Source organism: Ambystoma mexicanum, chromosome 11 (assembly GCF_040938575.1).
Source record: "Ambystoma mexicanum isolate Mex_15411 chromosome 11, UKY_AmexF1_1, whole genome shotgun sequence".
Lineage (NCBI taxonomy): Eukaryota > Metazoa > Chordata > Amphibia > Caudata > Ambystomatidae > Ambystoma > Ambystoma mexicanum.
Window position 1 is genome coordinate 1,478,130,055 of NC_090934.1, and position 23,030 is coordinate 1,478,153,084.

Consider the following 23,030-nt stretch of genomic DNA (forward strand, 5'->3'; position numbering starts at 1 on the left):
GTATTCGGCTGAGAAGAACAGAAATGAGTTACAATCTTGTGAAGGAATGAACCTCCTGTTGAGCATCTTGGCGAGAACAAAGAAGACATCAGAGGCTCATTGGAAAATAGTCCTTTGTAATACACTGAAAGCTCCATTTCATGGTCTCCAGTCGCGTGCGGAGAAGGAGTTGGATGAGCATGCTGGTCACACCTACGCATGTGGGTAGAGCGCGCCTCTACTCCCCTATATCTTCCAGAGCAAAGGAACATGTTCAAGTCCGAGTTCAAAGGCTCTAATTAACAACCGACCACTGAGGTGATGATGGGTGATGTTCTAATTGGTGGGACGCAGGTGTTTAAGGTTAACTCACCAGCACCTGGACACTTGGCCTGCGTGGCCTGCGTGCGGCTAGCGTGGGCTGAAGGATGCTGACGGAGGTTAAAAGCTAACCAATGATAGAGGATCGCATGATTGGGGATCCTATAGTTAAGTAGCCAATAGAACGTTGCGTATTTAGTGATGCTCATAGTGACCTGTTTTAAGGGAAATGCTTAGTTGCCCCACCTGATGTTAAGAAACCTATCACCTTTCTCACGCCCATTAGACGAGTATGGATTGTATACTTAGATGTTCCCTTATATCCTAATACTCTCTAATACTCTCTTCAGTAGGTTTTTGTAGTTTGCCACGTAGGATGACGTTAGTAATACGCAGGTTATACATCACCTATGACAAGATTTTAGTATAAGGTGCGCTTTTTATGAAGTTCGTTGAGAGACCTTACTATGATACATCCGATGATATTCATTGAACTCCCTGTTTTAGATCATTGATATTAAAACAGTTATCCTTTTGCCAACTTTCTGAGTCATTTCGTTTATTGATGTTTGAGTAACCTCTGTACCCCTACCCCTCTCAAATGTACTGCTGACCCATTTTAGAGGGCTGGAAGTTCTCCAGTTCATAGTTCTGTAGGAAAACAGAGAAAGACTGGCCAGCATTGTGCACTAAAGGTTTGGGACAGGAAGGGGTGGTGCTTAGTTCAATTAGGCAAGCACAGGTAGAAGAGACCGAGACTAGGGCCTCCCGATTCCCACCCTCCACCTCTGGGGCAAGCCTCGCTCTGGGAAACACTGTGGTAGGGCTCCTACTCCAGGCTGAAAGGAGCCCCATTCCCATGTGACATGGTTGGGTCGAGTCTCTGACCCTGTCACAGACTGGACATGCATCTTTGAAATCTGTAACCGGGATTAAGGAATCTATCCAGCTACATACACATATGTAGGGTGCATGTGTAAAATTCATGAAATACACATATTGTCCACCAAACTTACGATGCGGTTGACAATAGAAACAGACATGGACTCGGATCTGCTACACTTGTGTATGTCATTATAGGGACAGCTGGTCTGAGCTAAATGTCCTTGTGTTAAATGAGTGAAAATGACACTTTCATTGCTAAGTGGCAGTGTGCTTAACCAGCTAGCCAGATAGATGGCAGCATGATTGGTAGTATAAACAGACAGGCCTGGCATCTGCTTGTGCAGCATACGGTAGGCCAGAGACAGCCCTGATCTCATTTCCCTGCCTAAATAAACAGAGAGTAGCTGAAGCAACTGTGAGAAACCTGAAGGAGTCTCACCTGCTAGTCCCCGGGGATCTGTCATCCAGGTGGCCAGGACACGGCCATTGCTATTGGATCCAGTTTCTGGGGGTGGACCAGTGCGGGTGGATCACCTGGGTGAGGGGTCTTTGGGGAGTGGAAGTGGGACACCGGACCGTGAGACACGGTATCCCCTACCCTGTAACACCTTTACCCCGTCCTACCAGGAGGATACTTAGGAACTCATCCTCCCTCCCCTTTTTACAACTCAAACACTTTCTCACGGACACTTCGCTATGAGAGAAAACAGACTAACACCTGAGCCATATACCTGACATGTCCCAATCTAATGGTCAGGCAGGGACAGGCAATTACTGACCATCATGCACACCTGACTCCCATTACACTTCCCCACACGGATAAAAGGCTAAGCACGAGAAAACACGCTGAGTGAGGAAAAGCACTTGAGGAAGCAGCAGTTCCTAGATGGCAGTTTAACACGAGGAGAAAGACAGCGAAACAGAAGGGGATTGCAAGGAGGGAAGTGCCCTTGACCTTTTTGACAAGGGACCATTACTTTCACGAAACCTCAAGAATAGAAAGCGTAAGACCAGGAAACCCGGCTGAAGAATCCTGCATTGTGTGTCTCTGCACCCTCGTGCCAGAGAAGCCAGAGGCTGTGCTAAGCTTGAGTGGCCGCCTTGTCCTGTGCAGAAAACGTGGGTTAGGGAGGCCAACGGACAGAATATCCTGACATAGCATTTCTTGAGCACTTCTTTCTCTTTTATAACATTGTTTCCCACATTATTTGTATTTAGAGGTAAGGATTGGCAATGGTTTTTTAGTATAGGCCCTTTGTTTTTGACAAGACACCACTAGGACTGGTTTATTATTATTTGATGGTCGTAGCTTGCTGCCCACATCTGTAGATTTAGGCGTTTATGACCCCTTATTTAAGTTCAAGAAACACCCTTGAACTGTGGTCACTTGTGTCTGTCTTACTGTTGATACCATAGCTTCCTTACACAACAGCCCAATAAATACTCTCGCAGGCTATTCTGCGATCAACACCAAAACCCACATTTCGGTAATACCTGTTCCTTCATAGCCATCATCAGATAGTTGGCTACCTCACAGAGCCTCAAACCATCAGGGAACACACAACCAGATCTAAAATGTCAGTCTCTCAAGCAAGCTGTGATTCTACTGGTTCTCCATGTGTCGAGGGCCCGGCTGGGGTTTTTGGGGTTGCTCTACCAGTCAGGGATTGTTACCCAGGAAGCCTGAGGAGGAAGCCCCTGAAACATTGCCTGTCATTCCCATTTATAGTGACTGTACGAGAACAGCCAATTGGGTGATACCTTGCTACATGCTGATGGCTACTCCTATCTCACAGGATGTCAAGGATGGCACTCTGTTAAGAGTGGCACAGGACACCCAGAAAGGGTTTGGGTGGTTGTGCCAAAATAAAGTGGACAGATAAGTACACACAAGCAGAAAGGAAAGAGAACGAAGAGTAGGCAAGAGTAGCAAGGAAAAAGGTACAGAATGAAATCCCTCTTGGGGTGTATGCAGATATAGGAAAAGAGTATTCCACGAACCTTAGGAAATACTCTAGCCTTCTGCACAGTTTTCTATAACAGAGGCCCACGTTGTTTGCTCATGGCTTGGAACAGCAGCTATGGGTGTCTGTAATGTAGAAACGAGACAAGGGAAGGGGCAGAGGTTGACTGATGGGAACCAACAGACAAGCTCTGTACAAAAGGATCTACAAACAGTACAAGAGAAGATACTTACAGACAAATCCAGGAAAAGGAGGTTGATAGCAAACTAGCAGAAGGAAATGAAGGGAAAGTCGTGTAACAGGATTGGATAGCAGAGGACAGTAAGGAACAAGGTTGAGAGCTCAGAGGAGCAGGAAAGCAATGAGCAAGCCCACAGGAGCAGGGAGAGAGCCCTGAGGGAAAGGGCTTAGGGCAGCAGAGTAAAGCAAGCTGCACGGCAACAAACCCAGAAGGGCTTGGCAGCAAGGAGTGAGCCCTGAGGGGCAGGGCCGCTGACCGTAGAAGGTACAGAGGACTGTAGAGGGCTGCTAGGCCGAGAACCCAGCGGAAAAAGGTAGGTAGTAGGCAGCGCAGCGTGATAAGCTGCAAAGTAGGAAGCCCAGAAGACAAGGGCTGTAGGCAGCCGGAGTGAGGCAGGCTGCAGAGCAGGGAGCCCAGAGGACAAGGGCTGTAGGCAGCCGGAGTGAGGCAGGCTGCAGAGCAGGGAGCCCAGAGGACAAGGGCTGAGGCTGGAAAGCAGCAGAGCGTGATCGGCTGCAATGTAGAGAGCCCGGCAGGGAAAGGGCGGAGGCTGGAAGGCAGCAGAGCGTGATCGGCTGCAATGTGGAGAGCCCGGCAGGGCAAGGGCGGAGGCTGGAAGGCAGCAGAGCGTGATCGGCTGCAATGTGGAGAGCCCGGCAGGGCAAGGGCGGAGGCTGGAAGGCAGCAGAGCGTGATCTGCTGCAATGTGGAGAGCCCGGCAGGGCAAGGGCGGAGGCTGGAAGGCAGCAGAGCGTGATCGGCTGCAATGTGGAGAGCCCGGCAGGGCAAGGGCGGAGGCTGGAAGGAAGCAGGGTGTAGCAGGCTGCAAGGCAGGAGCCTGTCAGGATACTGGAACAAAAAGCAGGTGAAAGCAGGAAACAGGATACAAAGTTTGTAGCTCAAAGCAAAAAGGTGCCGGAAGGACTCTCAATGCAAGAGACTGAGCTCTCGCAGGCAGCAGACTTTATACTGCCCAGCCCAGCACAGAGGCAGGCTAATTGGTTGCACCTGGCTCAGCACACCTGCAGACAATCGGCCACCTCCCTCTCTGTTCCTGAGCTGGTGGAAGCAGAGCAAATCCCTAGGGCTTCTGGGGATTGTAGTTCTGATGAAGAAAAATAGGAATAGCCAGGAATAGATGGTTATAGCCAAGTGCATTATGGTAAGTGTAGTTTTCTGGGAACAATAAAAAAGCACCAAAGTTTTGCAAATGGGAAATAAAGTCCAAATAGTGAATAGCGGTTGATCCAAGAGTTTTCTGTAGATAAATGAATAACAATTTGTCCATATTGATCGCCAATGTATGCGCCCATGGCGCAGGCATGACACAGGACACAATCCTTTGGCAGCGATCAGCTACCTGTTTCTGGGGAATAAGCGAGACGTTGATGCTCCTGTTACATCACACCATAGACAAAGCCGTCACCTAGAGGCAAGCTTCAATCTCTGTAGCGTCCTCAGTCACAGGCAGCACACTCATCCGATCACTCTGTATTCATCCTAGTGAACCCACACCACTTCAACCGCTTACACTTTTCTTCCACAGGTGGGGACTTCCTGTCCTTTTTACGCAATGAGGGGGCTCAGGTGAGGACGAAGGAGCTGATCCGGATGACGGAGAACGCGGCAGCTGGGATGGAGTACCTAGAAAGCAAGCACTGCATTCACAGGTGGGAGAGTGTGCTGGTGTTCTTGGAACGGTCTTGGTGAGCTTGGGACCAGTAGAATATTCAGTAATATTTGGCAAGCGTTGGCCTAGATTTGATGTACCCGTACCCCTGATGTATCTAGAGAAGTGAGCTACTGCCGGTTGTGTTGTGAGCAAATCCTTTGAGAGACCTAGTCCAACCGACGTTTCCCTTTTCTTGTGGCAGGGACCTGGCCGCCAGGAACTGTCTGGTCACCGAAAAGAACATACTGAAGATCAGTGATTTTGGCATGTCCAGAGAGGAAGAGGACGGCGTGTACTCCTCCACCGGCGGCATGAAGCAGATCCCGGTGAAATGGACGGCACCAGAGGCTCTCAATTACGGTGACGATACTTTTTTGTTTTGTGCCAACATTTTTGTGATTCTTTCTGTATTGAGAATGTGATCAACCCTTTCCAAAAATATAGATATTTCTTTGTTATTCATGCTGGCAATGCTGTGCATCATAACCTCCAGGTACAGTATTTGAGCATTCTATTTAAGTGGCTAGATTAGGAAATGAAGTGAGATACAGAATCACTGTTCTCATGGTCTTGAACATCTGAATTGGGTGCTCAGGTGCATAATCTTTAGGGCTTTCTGAAAATGGACTTAAATTAGGTACTGATAAGTGTAGCAGCATTGCTGGAATGATGAAACAAGCCTTCCTAATTTAAAATATATATATATTTCTGAGGCTTGTGGAATCTGCTTAGATCACATGCTGTGCATAGGCCGACATCTAGTGGAAGCTGCGGAGTATTGCAGTTTGTTTTTTTCGAAACTCGAAAATGGGCGTCGACACAGGGCGTGCCAGTAATACTATCCCTAGTGTGACGTCCACTGTACCCATGATCCCTCACGCGTGTAGGTGCCATGCCACGCGGCACTTGGCGCCTGTGGAATCGCTGGCGGCGCGGACATTATTCCACCGTGCACGCTGGTAGCCTGTCACGCCCACCTGCAGCTCTGCCCGTGCGTATGCGCGCTTACGCGGCCCGGAGTTTAAATACAGCTCCTTCCGGGTTGTGTACGCATTGCAACGCTTCCGGTTTCCTCCGTTAGTACTGTCTGCCTTTTTGCCTGCTCTTCCCTCGCTCGCACTTGCTGCAGTATTTACCTGATATCTATCGGGTCCTTGTTCCTCCTCCCCTTGTCTTGCCTGCTGCCCTTTTTTTCTTCTACTATTTCCCTTCCTCTCTCCTCGCCACCCTCCTTCTCCCGTCCCTTCTCTGCTTCCGTCTTTCTTCCTTATTTTTTTCCCTTTCCAGTTTTTCTCCTTCTGCCTGCCTCCTTGTGTACCAGACCTAGGCCTGTTTTCTTGGATTGCTGATTCTTCTGATTCGGATACCTTCCTCTGTGATCTCCCGTGTACCAGATCCCGGCCTGTATAAGGACTGCCTATTCTATTGTGCTTCTCCTATGGACTTGGTTCCCCTTGTGAGATTCCGTACTACTTACTGTCTACCTTCCTCCGGAGCCTCATCCTTTCTTCCACGGAGTTCAGCTTCAGCCGACTGCATCTCCCAGCATACCAGCACATTCCTTAGGAGAGTCACGCAGGTCGCTTAGGGGTTTTTTGTGCCTTTGGCGTTCCCGGGAGGAGGCACCGGGAACCCTTTTTTGGGTGACACGGTGGCTTCCTTCCGTGGGCGCCCCTACCTACATAAAAAAAAGGAGCGACCAAGAAGTAAAGGAAAGAATGGTACAGGAAGAAGTGACGAAGGTGAGGAGTTAGGGGAGGGTGGTGAATCGGATTCTACGTTCTCTGACGAGGATATCACGGATCCTGGTGACAGTAGGACCCTCAGATTGTTTTTTTCCGCCATACTGGTCGGAAGCATTCTGCGAGTTCCCTGGCTTTAGCCATAATTTTGCTAAAAGTTATAATATTTCCCCGTTTCTTCCATACCCACGTCGAGTCATCGAAGTTAGAAGCTCGACGCCGGCCCAGAGAAGAAAACTACCGTCGAGAGCTGCACGACGGACTTTGGGCCGCGGAAGGCCTCTGGCGTAGGCCCTGTACAAGTAGGGAGAGTGGGGGGTGGTAGATACTCTTCACTCACTTATATTCATATATATATATATATATATATATATATATATATATATATTTGAAGAAAAAAAACAATTCCCAGATCCAGGATAGAACCGGGAAAAAAGTCGGCGGAAATGCACTCCCAAGAACAGTAGAGAAGGCCTGAGTAGCTCTCTACAAAGAGGTAAAAACACACCAATGTTAATCCAGACTGACAATGCTTTATTCTTTATGTCAGCATGGTAAGGAAAAAAGACCAGAAAACGATGCGTTTCACGGTACACAGACCGCTTGATCACATTAGAAAGTATGTATATATATATTCCTACACACTAGCCCGCTGCCACAGCGTGCGTATGGAGGGTACCCCTTTCCAATTTTGCCCCTAGTGCAACCGCAAGTACCCTTGGGTTGACAGACACGCCACCTGTAACCTCTGCTTGCCGAGGGACCACCCCGAGGCGAACTGCAGAGCGTGTAGCCGGTTCAAGGCTAAGACTCTAAAGGACCGTTCGACCAAACATTGGGCCCACCACGCAAGGCAACGAGAGGCCATGGAGCGGAGGGCGCCTTCAGTGATGGCAGCAACGCCGTACTATCGGACGGCGAGGGCAACGTGGCGTCGAAAGACAGCCAAGCGCAAGTCCCCGACCTCGGAAGGTTGTCCGGCAGGGCAGCTATGGGGAAGACTCCCGGTGACACGAGCGCTACCCACACCACTTCCACTAAACACTCGAAGTCCAACCGAGACTCGACATGCCTGTCGAGTTCTCGGAAAGAGGCACAAAGAGAATGGTCCACCAAATCGGTGTCCTCTGGGCGTTCTCAGTCAAGATCGCCGCATGACACCAGGCAACCATCCACTGTTGCCAAGAGTGCCTCACTCACCAAAGTAATGGAGGTACGATCGTCGGAAGACGAAGCCGACCACCATCCCCAGGCCGCACTCCAGGAGTCGGCGTCAGCAGACCGCGCGACGGCTGCTCTCGGGTCCCGACCCGAATCTCGACGCCAGACGTCGAAAATCCCTGAAAAGGTGAAAACACCAGGGAAGCACTCTTCCACTCACGGGGATGGAGGAAAACAGCAGAAGAAGTCTTCTCAGCCTTCTTCTACACCACAGATACCTAAAGACAGTTCAAAGTCCTCTGTTAAACATACTAAGACCTCTGCACAAGCCCATAGGTCCAGTCAGGATATTGCAGGGAAACACCTCCAAGAGAGGGTAATTCCCAGCTCCAAACAATGGTCCAGTGAGGATATAAACAGAGTTATGTCTAGAATGTCATCCCTAGCAGACATATGCCAAGAATCCAGATCACTTCCTCTCCTATACCCCTGACGGGGCTACTCCCTCAGGGTCTAGGGAACCGCAACCCCCTGGTAAGCAACCTCGAGTTGAGGCACCAACGCAAAGTCGGTCTTCTGACCCTTTCTACGTACAGCCATACTCTCAGTATAATGAGGATCCACTTCTAGATGAGGATCCAGATTTGGCAACGTTGGACGACCAAACTAGGGTGGACTTCTATGGGGATGACGAGGACCAAGAGGAGGACGAAGATGACCCAGAAGTCTACAGAGTAGACTCCCCAGTGGGCAAGGAACCTCCGGTTACCGACTCTCCAGTCGATAACCAACCTCTCCTAAATGAGGTTTTGTCTAGAGGGGCAGAACACTTCCGCATAGATACTCAGGGAGCACAGGAGGAGAGGGACTTTGCCGAGGAACTAGTGGGAGAAAAGAGACCCATTGCCCAGGCCATCCCCATTCTCAAGTCTATACAAAGGAGAATTGATCCTTCCCTTTTCAATCCGAACCTCACCAGGGCAGTAAACCCCAGGATCGAAAAGTTGTTCAGGGTTGCCCAGTCAGACCCGCTGTACATAAGGGGGCAAGTGAAACCAGACTCCCTGGAAGTGGCTAATACCTGAAAGAGGGCGGGAATGCCCTTATCATCTGAGGCTCCCCCCGACAAGGAGAGCAAAAAGATCTATGGGTTGGGAAGGAATGTAGCCTCCACTTCCGCCTACCAGGCAAGGATTGCCAACTCCACCACTGTGCTGGCTAGTTACAACTGCCACCAGTGGGAACAAGTTGCTGCACTCATCGACTACGCACCGGAACCTTTAAAAGGCCAGTTGGCACAGGTTGCGTTGGAGGGGAGAGCCGTTTCCGGTTGCATCCTTAAGGCAACCTTTGATGCCGCGGATAATGCCGGCAGGCTGATTGCAGAGAGCACTGTTATTAAGAGGCATGCTTGGTTAAGACAATCAGAGTTTAAACCCGAAACACAAGCATCCTTAATAGACAAGCCGGTGGAGCCTGAGCTACTGTTTGGCAAGGCGGTAGAGGACGCATTAAAAAATGCCAAGGATGAGTACGAGACTCTGAAATCCCTGGGACAGTTGACCAACAAGCCCCCTAGTCAAAGAGGGAATGGCAATTTTCATCGCCCACGCGGCCAAAATTCACAAAGAGGCTCAAACTATTCTCAGGGGCAGGGTACTCCATGGGGTAACAACCAGCAGTCTACCCAAAATTACAACAGGGGAAACAAGAGGGGTCGTGGTAAGGGTAGAGGCAGCCCCAGCAGAGGCGGCACGCCTCCCGCAAAATAGTGACGCCGAGATCAGGGTCCCTTCCCACGCATCTCCAGTAGGGGGACGCATTACCAACTTCACCCAAGCTTGGGAAGGGATCACATCAGACAGATGGGTGCTGTCCACAGTGTCTGCAGGATACTGCATAGAGCTGCTCGAGCGTCCCTGAAACCACCCTCCATGACAAAAGGTACATTCCTTAGACCACCAGAAGATCCTCCTCGAGGAGATCGTCAATCTTCTAGAAAAGGACGAGATAGAACTCGTCCCGGGCAAACGGCAAACAAGGGTATTTATTCAACTTTCTTCCTTGTGCCAGAAAAAGATTTGACAATGCGCCCAGTTTTAGACTTACGCCCTGCAAACAAGTATGTCAAGCCCCAAAAATTTTGCATAACTACTCTCCAAGAGGTAATCCCCCTCCTAAAAAAGGGGGATTACATAGCAACATTCGACATGAAAGATGCCTATTTTCATATGTCCATGTTCCCAGCGCACAGAAGATTCTTGCGCTTCAAGGTGGACAGTCAGCACTACGAGTTCAAGGTGCTGCCCTTCCGTATGGCCTCGGCTCCAAGGGTATTCACCAAGGTTCTAGCGGTGGTGGCGGCACACCTACGCAGGGAGGCAATCCCATTGTACCCTTACCTGGACGACTGGCTCATCACGGGGAAACCCCAGTAATTTGCAGTACAAACATTCAAAGAATGATCGACCTCCTCTTCGAATTGGTTTTCTCCATAAACGAGAAAAAATCAAGTCTGGTGCCAAGCACCTCCAAACAGTTCCTAGGAGCTGTTCTAAACACGCAAGAGGGGTTGGCCTTTCCATCAGAGGAAAGAATTCGGAATCTACTGCTGCAAATTCCTCTATATCGGGCCGGTCGCCAGATAACGGTGCGTTTGCTAGGCATGATGGCGTCATGTATTTACCTGGTTCCCCACGCGCACCTGCGCATGCGTCCCATGTAAGAATGGTTGGCGAAACAGTGGTTTCAGGCAAGTGGTCAGTGGGACGATCTAGTGGTTGTTTCACCAACACTTGTACAAAGTCTTCACTGGTGGACAAGAGAAAACCTGTCAAAGGGGAAACCCTTTTACGATCCCGAGGTACAGGCTGTAGTCGCAACAGACGCATCCCTGTTGGGGAGCACACATTCTTCACCGCACAGCTCAGGGTCTCTGGTATCACACAGTGGCCAAGAATCATATCAATCTGCTAGAACTTCTGGCAGTCTTCAGAGCGCTTCAAGCGTTCGAGCTCCACTTGTTGAACCTGTCAGTGCAGATCTTGACAGACAGCACAACAGCAATGTTTTACCTAAACAAGCAGGGAGGGACTCGTTCACCAAATCTGTCCAAGCTTGCCCAGAAAATTTGGATATGGGCACTCAGACGGAACATCTACCTCTCATCTCAACATGTTCCAGGGTATGTCAATTCACTAGCGGACGCTTTGAGCAGAGATCCCCTCCCAAGAGAACATGAATGGTGTCTACACAGAGAAGTCGTAGAAGACATCTTCTCACAGTGGGGTTTCCCCACTATAGACCTATTCGCCACAAGCGAAAAACAGGCAATGCCCAGACTTCGCATCCAGGTTTCCCCAACCAGGCTCCAAGGGGAACGCCCTGTGGACGAACTGGTCAGGGATGTTTGCTTACGCTTTTCCACCAACTCCTCTAATGAGGACGGTGGTCAACAAGATTCACAAGGAATGAATGACGCTCATCCTAGTTGCTCCCATGTGGGCGAGACAACCGTGGTTCCCACACATGCGCAGACTAGCAGCGTGCGAACCCATCAGACTTCTGTGCTGGTACAACCTACTATCCCAGCACCAAGGTCAAACAGTGCATACTCAACCCAGCTCAATGAACTTGGCAGCATGGCTCCTGAAGTCATAGAGTTTGGACACCTCAACTTACCACAGAGGTGCATGGACATCCTAAAGGAATCTAGGAAGCCAAACACAAGGCACTGTTATTTTGACAAATGGAAAAGATTTGTTATCTGCTGCCAGAATAGACAAATCAACCCGGTTGATTGCACTCCTTTCAAGATTGTCACCTACATGCTCCACCTGCTGGATGCAGGGTTGGTATTTAATTCACTCAAGGTACACCTGGCAGCGCTGTCAGCCTACACCACCTCCCATAACAAGGTTTCGTGGTGGAAAGTAGCAGTGGTTAAAGCTTTTATGGAAGGGGTAAAGAGACTCCACCCTCCAATTTCTAATCCACCACCGGGTTGGGACCTTAATGTGGTGCTTGCTAAGCTCATGGGGCCACCATTTGAACCCATGCATAAAGCCAGTCTTAAACACCTGACCTATAAAACTGCCTTCTTAGTAGCCATTACATCCATAAGAAGGGTCAGTGAAATTCAGGCTCTGTCAGTGCAGGATCCTTTCTTTACTGTTCATAAAGATAAACTGGTTCTACGTGCACACCCTAGGTTCTCACCTAAGTTTATTTCTAAATTCCACGTTAAACAGTCCATCGAGCTCCCGGCTTTCTCCCAAGAACCCAAAAGCTCGGCTGAGGTGAAACTACACACTCTAGATGTGCGAAGAGCGGTCCTTTACTATGTAGACAATACCAGTCCGCTAAGAAAAACAGACCAGCTTTTTGTCTCCGTAGCTACAGACAGAGAAGAAGATTGCATCTCTAAAGGTGCCATCTCTAAGTGGATTACAAATTGTATCCAGCTGTGTTACTCCCTTTCAGAAAAAACTCTACCTTTCATGCCAAGAGCCCACTCTACAAGAGGCATTGGGGCCACTCTGGCTTTCATTGTAAATGTACCCCTTGACACCATTTGCAAAGCAGCTACTTGGAGCTCTATTCACACTTTTACTCAGCACTACTGCATTGACACTCATTCCAAGACAGATACCCAAGTGGGACAAGCGGTTCTAAGACATGTGTTTGCTAAGGACCCTTCTCACATCCCACCTCCTTCTTCTAATACTGCTCGCTAATCTATGCACAACATGTGATCTAAGCATATTCCACACGCCTCAGAAGGGATACATTACTCACCGTAATCGTATTTCTGATGCTTGTATCTGCTTAGATTCACATGCGACCTACCCTTCCTCCCCTCTGAGAGAAGCCGCATGGATGCTTGTAGTCTTATCTTCCTTTATCTGCTTGGATAATCTGTACTCACGCTACTCCTCATGCTACCTCATGTCAGAAAAAATACAGTCTGAGGGTCGTACACTCGTGAGGGATCATGGGCACAGTGGACGTCACACTAGGGATAGTATTACTGGCATGCCCTGTGTCGACGCCCATTTTCGAGTTTCGAAAAACAAACTGTAATACTCTGCAGCTTCCACTAGATGTCAGCCTATGCACAGCATGTGATCTAAGCATCAGAAATATGATTACGGTGAGTAATGTATCTGTAAGGTGCAATTTAGTTACATGGTATTTCCTTTGTTTAGTCACATAGAAGCAAATTAAGATGAGAAGAAGCAATACATAGGCTTTTGGGGTTCAACCAGAACCATATCTGTTAGTAGCAACAGCCTCTCTGATTAAGGTCAATGAAGGCTGGCATCACTTCCTATTGTCTGCCTAAGCGTCCATCTAACCCCCAGTGAGCTGTGCTGCTACTGGGCCCAAAGGTCACATGGCTCAAAAACTCGCTTTTCATGTGACACTTTAAAAGGATCAGCTTGGCATTTTCAACTTCTGGTTACGCGAGGCTCCAAATGGGCATGCAATGTAAGCCGCAGCACGTCTTCTCCTAGTCCTCCCATCCCTGGCCGCTACACTTCCGTTGGCACGCGACACGATCCCAAGCGTTCCTTTCTAGATCACTCCGGTTGCCCAGCCACAAAGAGATTCCTTGTGGCCACTTCTGTTTTGGCCATTTAAGGTCACGCATGGCCTAAGACTGAAACCCCCTGCCTCAAATAAAATGAATTCAAGTGAAGGTCTTGTTCATCAAACCACACACCCCAGACCCTCTCCAACTCCTATGCCTCCGTATCTCGCACCGTCACCTCTCGTCAATTGCTACCACCATCTAGCACACAATCCACCACAATAATGCTAACCCCATTCCTCTGATCCAGATACCACCACCATACGCCCTAATTTAGGCATTATAGGCTACACCAGCCCTCTTGTATGCTGTGGTGAGAACATATGGATTGGGGACCCAGCTCTCTGCTGACCTGCACCATTGCCTGACTCATCTCTAGTCCCAAAGTCCCACAGGGTTCAGCCAGTGCCCTCTAGCTGTGGAATATGTACCTCTATGGATTGGCTTCCAGAATTACCTCTTTGGGTTGCCCTTCCAAACAGATGCAGAATATACACAGACCAAGAAGAGATTTTAGCTGTGTGCCCCTCATGTTTGACAAAATGAGGGACTTCTCTTTGGCAAAACTAACCCAGACCCCGTCTCCCCCTTGCGTTGGCACCCATCACTGGGAATCCTAATGGAGCCAGTAAAAAAGAAGGGATTTTGGAGTTCTTTCGATGCACCACTTTGTCATTCCACAGGTAAATGCTGTTCTTTTGACCAAAATCACACATTCACTTACTCCAGACCTTAGTTCTGTCTCACCTGGACTGTTGCAAAAGCATTTACATTGGACCACCCAAAAGAGTCTAAAGCAAGTATAATTAGCCCACTATCACTCCGCCAGAGTAGTTCTCTGCTTCAAAAGATCCAACCGAACTTTCATGAAAATCTCCCCGGTGGCTTCTGATGCAGCAAAGGATTGCATTTAAAATCTCTGAGTATGACTCATAGAGCACGCAAGCCTTGTGGCATACTGGGCAAGCCGACTGATCGCCATGTAGCTCCCAGGAGCGGAACTTCTTGAGAAAGGAAAATCTCAGTTTCTTACTCGTGCCTAAAGCGTTCCATAGAACACAGCTCTTTCAGCGACCCAGGTGCTACTTCGAGACTCCGTCAGGAATAATCAGCCTCGTGGAGCTGAATCCCGCTGCCTTCTTTCAGGACGTCTCACTTTTCATTATGGGGTCTCGTCTGTATCGGAATATAGACCCTGCTGGTGGCAGTGCTCCATCCCACAGACTTCCATAGGCACTAGCGTGCAATCTTGGGATATCTGAGAAACATACAGCCTTCGGAGATGGCTTGTTTGACCCAAAGAACTTGACCAACTGCTAATTCTACCTAATAATTTGGCCTCATTTATTTTACCTCCTGCGGAGGGAGACCTTGCGCAATCCCCCTAATGTGGGGGAGACCCCTGCACCCTCCCACTTTCCCCACCTCAACGCATTGCCTTACCCCACGCCACGACTATTTTATAATTAAAGTGTACCATTTGACCTACCAAACTAGGTCCAAAATTTGCGGTCAAATGGGAGTAGGTCAAATTGGACAATACCCAGCCTTCTCCGGACCACCCAGACTTTTCCTTCTCTGCTATCTACAATGTCTTTTCAAGTAGAATGTGTTTCCTGACAAATCAACAGAAAACATTTCACCAGATTTTCTGGAAAGCATACCCGCCCATCCCCTAGTTGCCCATCCCCAGTTCGACTGCATGCCTTTCAGGTATTTTAAAAATCCAAGAGGGAGACGCTGCTGCAGAGGTCAAGGACTTCATCCTTCATGTTCATTTGCTAGTGTGTTTGTGCATTTTATTTTTTGGGAAGTTCGATATCTTACTGCCAGCGACTGGAGATTGACAAACCAAGCTTTTTTGTTGCCCCTCTTCTCACATTCAGAAATGAATGTCGGAGATTGGGGGTACCCTGGCAAAGCTATAGCAAGATAGACTGCATGGTGAACTGTTGACAGTAAAATGAACAGAGTCTGTGATGCAATCCCTGCTTACCTGACATGGATTCTGCTTCTTCCTTCCTTCCAGGGAGGTACACGTCAGAGAGCGACGTCTGGAGTTTCGGGATTTTGCTTTGGGAAACATTTTCACTTGGTGCTGTTCCATACGCTACCATGTCTAACCAGCAAACTCGAGAGTCGCTGGAGCAAGGTTGGTTCTCAGGGTGCAGATGTGCTCACTATGGGGTCAGCCGGTCTCGCACATTCCACGCAGCCCGCTTATGGTCATATGTTGCACTAAGCCAACAAACAATTAACATTTCTTCCAGCTTTTGCAACAATGATGCTGTTGAAAGTGAGATCACAGAACAAATTTTACTGAAATGAGAAAAACAGAACCCTCTGTTTAGTATACGTGCTGCAAATCAAAAATAACTGAATCGACCAATTGCAGTAGAAGTAGAATCGCAGCAATTTCCACACAGTTGCTTTCTTTGGAAGAAAATGTGGCAGTGTGTAGATGGCTGACAAAAGAATGTATTAAACTTAAAACTGGGATTATGTGGACACTGGGTCTACAGCGATACCAATACGCAAGGCGCGGACGGAAGGTGGGAGGTACTTGTAATAATTTGTTTGGTTACTATGGGGGTCATTCCGAGGTTGGAGGTAAGGAATTACCGGCACCGGTAAGGATGCCGATGCCGGTAATCCCTTACCTCTGTATTCCGAGGTCCCTTTGCGGATCCTTCCTTACCTCCTGCTTTTAGCAGGAGTTAAGTACGGGACCCGCAAAGATACTTCGGAGGTAATTACGGTACCGTAATTTACGGTGCTGTAATTACCTCCTTCCCCATTGAGCCCTATGGGGCAGGAATGGGAATGGGTAAGGGCAAAAGGTGAATGGGGAATTACCGGTCCCTCCAACCCTGGAATGGACCGGTAATTACTCCATTCACCATGTCGGACTTGGGACGGTTTTGGAGGCAACCATGGAGCTAATTACTCCATGGTTAGCTCCAAACCCGGAATGAGGCCCATTGTATTTTAAAAGCCACATAGACAGGCAGGCGGATGACAGAATGTGACCGAAGGTCAGAGTTCCTGAGTTCCTTCTGTCCATTTCAGACCAGGAACATCCAGATTCAGTCGTGCAGGGTGGGGTAACTAACCTTTCTGGGATGTGCTCAGCGGTCATTATTAAACGCAGATTGCAAGCACTCTGTCCGACCTTCCACCGACTTGACAGTAAGACTCCCTTGTTCTAATAGGTATCCCATTTTCTCATGAGATGTCTCAAGAGGGCTGGTGGTGTTATCTCCTGTCTGCCTTGAACCACCTGGGAAGCCACAAGTACTTTTCTGTACCTGGGTAGGGAGAACACACTGTTTATCACAGCTCAAGTCCAGGCTTAACAGGCCATAGCCCTTGCTCGAAGAGTCAGAGGCTTAACCTTAATTCTCAAAGAGGAACTTACGCCTTCCTACCTCTAAAGATCAGCGTCGTGTCCACAAACTTAACAATCAGAAATGTGTACATCTTGTTTTCCCAGGTGTCTTTCTTCGCAGGTACCGTGTGGACTGGAGTTCCTGGTGACTGGAAGCAGTTGGATGGCCACCTTTCTGTTTTCTGTCTGCGTAGGTTGTGTTGTGACAGAATGTCTGCAAATTATGGCTCAATAACCGTCATGTGCGCCTGATCCAAGCTCTACCAAAAATGGACAGCAGTTTAATATGTTAGCAGCAATGAATACAATAATTGTGGTGTATTCATTAGTTTTCATGTTGCGTGATGTCTTCTCCACATGTGATCGGTCCATTTCATGCATTGAGTTGACGTAAACGTGTCTACTTCGGGAAACTGTTGGCCTTCTTCTTTTGGATTTCAAACCACATTTCCACATGCCTTTCATTGTCGTTTAGTCTGACCTCACTGTCAAAGGTCACGTGACATCACTTCCTGATGTGATATTGCTTCCAGAGAGGTCTTTCAATTTATTTCACCTGAGTGATAAAAAGTTTGTGATCTGGCCCATGTTTAGAAAAAGGTTGGAAAGGCCGGCTTTAGTAATGATTGAACTTGATTTGTTTAATATAATTTAGTTTATTAAACCAAGAACCAAAACATTGCCTTCAAGCTCCCAAAAAGACACTCTATAGTGTGACGAATTGAGGGAATTTGTCTCTTTTCCCCAAGGGGGGGCCTTTACCTTTGAGGCTATAGAGGTGAGCCCTTGCCGCAAGACCTTCCCTAGGCGTCTGGTCAAGTGGGACCTCACTGGTGGAGACTCACCCTTAGCCTCTCAAAGCACTTGGCAATTTAAACAGAGGCTTCCTAAGGGTGATCAGGTCTCGCTGGATCACTCAGTTATTCTCTGGCAAATGTGTGCTTCACAATATCACAGTTCACAAAGCGTTCCCCTCAGCCGGGCGCAAACACCAGTTTCACAATTCCCTCAGTCAGGTTCACACTTTCTAAATCTCATCAGAAAGTGGGGTTTCCTTTCCCTCGCTTTCTCTTGGCATCCCTCCGTCGGGTTCACATTGGCCACAGTTCACATTTCAACAAAAAGTCATTCCAGACCCCTTAGCCTCTTCCCTTTACCTAAGTCTGGGTCTCAGCCCAAGTCAGGCTTTCCCTTAAGCCCCCAGTCAGGCTTTCTCTAAAGCCCCCAGTCAGGCTTTCTCTAAAGGCCCCAGTCAGGTTTCCTCTAAAGCCCACAGTCAGGCTTTCTCTAAAGCCCCCAGTCAGGCTCTCTCTAAAGCCCCCAGTCAGGCTCTCTCTAAAGGCCCCAGTCAGGTTTTCTCTAAAGCCCACAGTCAGGTTTTCTCTAAAGCCCCCAGTCAGGCTTTGCACAGTTCATTCATCACAATGTTCTATGGTGTGTTAGGGTTCACCCCAATTCGCAGACATCCCTCAGTGGGATTCACGTCTGCCTCCCCAACATGTCAAGGACTTTTGACTGTACAAGGGGTCTAGTTTGACCCTCATATAACCCCCTTGATATTGCTCGCCGGCCTCCCCTAAGGCCTTTTGGTACTTGTTGTTTCTCCTGGTTTGTGAGAGGGGGGCACCAGCCAGAGACCTTCGAATGAGCCCCCACGTTGTTGGGGGAAACTCCCAGGTATGGCAGAGGGACACTGGAAGTCAGTTGACTTGGAAGGCCCAACCCCCTCCCCCAGGATACACAGAGGACTCTGTCACCGGCAAGTTCAAACTGTGGTTTATTACAGACAAAACCAACAGGGAAAAGCACAGGAACAGGGAATATTCATGCACATCTACTTCCTCGGCTCGCAGGCCGGTTTTACTCTCAAATGGAGTGTGCACTTCGTTACACCTGGGCCCTTCTCCAGAAAACCTATGGGGCCAGGTGATTGGGTACTGAGCATTCTATAACCTATGCAAAACACTATAGATGTTATTCTACTGGCCCTGGCATGTCAGGTGGCTAGCCTGTTCCATCCCCAATTCACTAAGGTTATTCGCATTTAAGCAAGCTTTGCTCAGGATCTCTTGGGCCTTGCGGTTTCTGCATTGCTGCATTTGGCTAATGGCAAAAATGATAAAAGCAAGGACAGTATGTATATGTATCTGTCCCCTTACTATAGAATTGCACACTCATGTTCTTCATGTGTTCAAGTGTGTGTTTGTGTCCCAAAGTGCGGATGGCACGTGTGCTTCATGTCGAACGCTGTTATGTCGTGGTGTCTCCATCGACGTCAGGAACAGGGCTTCTTGGTGCTTTAGTCCAGGCTGTCCATATAGATGCCTCTGACCATGGCCTGCGGCTCTTCATCCACCCATGGATAGATCTGTACTGCTCCTGGTCTGTATGGTTTGCTGAGCAGATACCTCTCAATGTATTTATCAGTCATGGGTCTGTTACGAATTTGTCCGAAATAGAATGGATGATTTCTGTGTTTCCTGGCTTTTCGTCTTGTAATGAATTTAGTGGGAGGGGTGGTGGTGGTAGGATCCCGACTTCCTCCTCAACGTGGCACTGGACTACTCTATCTCTGGTGCCAGTTTCTCTCACAAAAGTTCACAAGGTCTCCCGCTGCCGGGCTCAGACCCCTTCAACAAAGTTCACATCGGTCTCCCTCTGCTGGGCTCAGAACCCTCTCACAAAGTTCACAATTTTTAAAAGTATGTTTTTGGACTCTTGCGATAATTTTGCTCCCACTTCACAGCTCCGCAAAACAGCATTCCATGTTTTGGGAGCTGTAGGAGCCATAAGGGGGATGTTTCAATGAGGTCAGGGTGTTACCACCTGCCTGTCGTGTACCAGGGTTCACCTGCCTGGCCAAGGGGAGGAGTTTAACTGTTGGTACTGACAGGCAACCCCAGCTGCCCCTGGTCTTACCATCTGGAAGTACAACTCCCTCCTCCACACTGCAGTCTCCTCTCAAATAGCAGGGCCAGTGTTTGGGTGATTTTCTCCTCCTCCAGGTCTTCCAGGGCGTCGATAGCTCACTAGGGCTCTCTCCTTCTCTCCGGAACCTTCCAGCATCCCTGACTCGCTCAAAGTGTGCGTTCCCGCTCCGCCTTATATGCTGCCTGAGAGAGACAAGTGTAGTCAGGTGCGAGTAATTAAAGAGGGAGGCTTCACTTAGCCTGGCCTCTGGGACAGTCTTCTGTAGAAAGGGGAGAGTCGGTTTTCTGTATCTGTGGTTCCCTGTTGGTAATCTTCATTCCCCCAATCTCTCTATTCCTCGTCTCAGTGACTTTATAAAAGAACAGAGGGGAGGAATTGTGGGGATTGTAGTTTTCACTAGTAAGTTTAAGAAAATCCGGATAATTACTGTTGAGAAAGGGGGGGGTGAGGTACTCTTGTTGTCGCTCACAGTGAGTTGTCTGTGAGAAAGTGTCTGTGTCAGGAAGGGGATGGGGGTGAGTTCCTAAATATCCTGTTGGGTAGGATGGGGAAAAGGTGTTATAAGGAAGGGTGTTCCACGTCTCACCATCGGGTGCCCCTATTCTACTCCCCTCAAACCCCTTACTCAGGTGATCCTCCGGCACTCATCCACCCCCAGGGTCTGGATCCAAGGGTGATGGCTTTGCCCTGGGCACCTGAGAAAGGGATTCCCAGGATTCAGACAGTGAGACACCCTCAGGTGTCTCACACTACTGACAATTGGAGCACAGCTAAATGTGTGCGACCGTGGTTTATGTTGTTGATGTTACCCTAAAGAATAGATAAAATCATAGGATCATGATTGCTATCTGGGCATTGGTCTATTTTTAGGTCCTGCAAATGCCACCAGTCGAGCGCATGAACTATGAAATAATCGATTGTTGAGCTAGAACCGGAAGAGCTATAAGTATAGGGCCTTGGTCGATCTGCCGGCAGCCTTCCAATTATGGAATGCAGACTGCGACCCCCTAGGCGAGTCTCCTGGTTTATTTATTTTCCCATCCATCATAACTGGGGCAGGTATGTGTAATGCAGCGTCTACTTCTTAGTCGGCTTCCTGCGTTAGTTGCCAAACACAAAGCCTCACATTACAGTCACCCCTACTATTACAAGTGAGTATGGTGTACCTTCAGAGGGGACTCCAAAACTAAAATTATCCAAACAGTTCAACAGAGAAGTAAAATCGGACCTCAAGGATCTACGCTGGGGAGCATTATAGAAATGTATGACCAATAATGCACGCTTGGGACTTTCCATGAAAATATTAACCCTTAGCACCGTGATTGTAGGGGAATCTGAACTACATATAGAGCTTAATAGGGTTTTGACAGAAGTTGCAAGAACACCACTATTTCTCTCTTTTTTTTACTATGGGATGGCGAAAGGGAATTCCCTTGGAGATTTTGGAGGGGTATGTTTCCCAAAGCCCAGGTCTCTTGAAAGAGTAAGACATCAAAACTAGATACATAATCAACAAATTCAGGGTCCCTGAGCTTGGGAGCAATATTCCAGGTCAATCCTTTAAGGCACCCGCCCCCTACCACAATTGGTCCCCTGCTTGTGACACCCATTAGCTGTATTATAAACGGGGTCCTTGACCTGTACGGAGAGAATGGGTCTCATTGAGTTACTCGGGGCTTTCTCCAAAGCTGAGCCATATCCATGATTTCAGCTGGACCAAGACATTTCGGGTGATCAGGCTGATCCCTAGGTTCCATATAAATGTCTGTTCCAGCGGTGTTGCCTTCTTTGACTTTTTGCGCAAACGTGGGCAGGTGCCAGTGTTCATGAAGATGACATTGCTGGGCGCCCTTGTCTGAGAAGACTTCAATGCCCAGCAACGATAACATTGCACGTTTATTCCCTAATGTATTTTGAGTGCTTGCATCTGCAAAAGTCTCTTATACTGCATCGGCCACAGTACATACAGTCGGACAGTATACGTATCATCGGTATCTTGTTAGAATTTCCTATGATTCCCAGATGTTCCCTTAGAACCTTGTCCAGTCTTCTTCTAGATGCATTTTTATTTCCGTGGAACGAGCCCTTAACAGTGCAAATTAGGTTCTTTTTTTCTCCGCCCTCGCCGTTGATCCGCCTGTGCACTTATACCAGAGTTTAACTTTCCTTTTTCTTTCGGCGGGACACAAAAAGGTGCCATTACATTTTCTGTTTGAGTTACTATTATAAGGTTTTGGATCAAGAATTTAGGTAGCTCTCTGTTGATTCAGACGGAACTCAGGCCGTTTTGCTGCTGGCTTTTCAAGACAGCTGCCCTGCTGTGCCTGGGTGGACTGGTGATATTGCGAGTCCTCGGAGGTCCCATTAACTGCCGGTTCAAGAGAGTGCTCTGTGGTTCCTGTATCCAAATGCTCTTCTTCCGTTCTAAAAGAGGGAGGTCGTAACCCGTCTTGTAATGGTATTTCTTCTATGTTGGAGCAGGGTACCACGATTGCATCCTGCCTGTTCGGGCGGTTTTTGACAAGCTCTGTTCTTCTTGGTGGAGAAGTTTTGTCATATCTTGGCCTCCCTTGTTTTACTAGGTCATTGATTAAATCCAAACTTTTCTCTTGTAAAATTTGGTCTTGAATGTGCTCTTTCCTAATGGCTCCAACTTCTAGCAGTACGTCTTTGCCCAGGGCCTCTATCCTTAATAGACCATCACACATGTTGTCTATAATTTATTTTGTGACGAGACACGTTGTCGATTGCTCCGAGGAGGCCTCGCAAGCACCATCAGTGTGGCGCAGACCAGGCATGCATTTGCAGTAACATCCCGATTGATGTTCGATCCTTTTCATAGACTGCTGGATGTTCGCTGCCTCGGAGCTGACGTCCGGGCCTGCAGCGGTTGCATTTTGGTCAGGCAGGAAATACTTACTCCCACATACAATACAGGCTTACTTTTACTCTTTTGTTCCCCTGCTTATGTCCTGGGCCTTGGGAGAGATCCATGCACTCAACGTTTGGGGCCGTGGGATCTTTTACTTGTCGTTCGCTTCTTGAATTGTGAATTAGATTGGCCATTTGCTGTTGTGTATATGCTTGACTGAGTGTTTTGATGATTGTGCTGCTAGTGTATCTTTTGTAGCAGACTCCAGAGCCATCGTTTGT

The 23,030-nt window shown here is 48.4% G+C and overlaps 1 protein-coding gene across 2 annotated transcripts in view; it reads left to right on the forward strand.

Annotated features, from left to right (window-relative positions):
• The window catches only part of FES (FES proto-oncogene, tyrosine kinase), a 474,871-nt gene that overhangs the window by 442,050 nt on the left and 9,791 nt on the right, over positions 1–23,030 (forward strand). For both annotated transcript variants that reach the window (XM_069625186.1, XM_069625187.1), the window contains 3 exons: positions 4,937–5,060; positions 5,265–5,422; positions 15,588–15,710. In XM_069625186.1, coding sequence (XP_069481287.1) covers positions 4,937–5,060; positions 5,265–5,422; positions 15,588–15,710 — 405 coding nt within the window. The remainder of the gene's footprint in view (positions 1–4,936; positions 5,061–5,264; positions 5,423–15,587; positions 15,711–23,030) is intronic.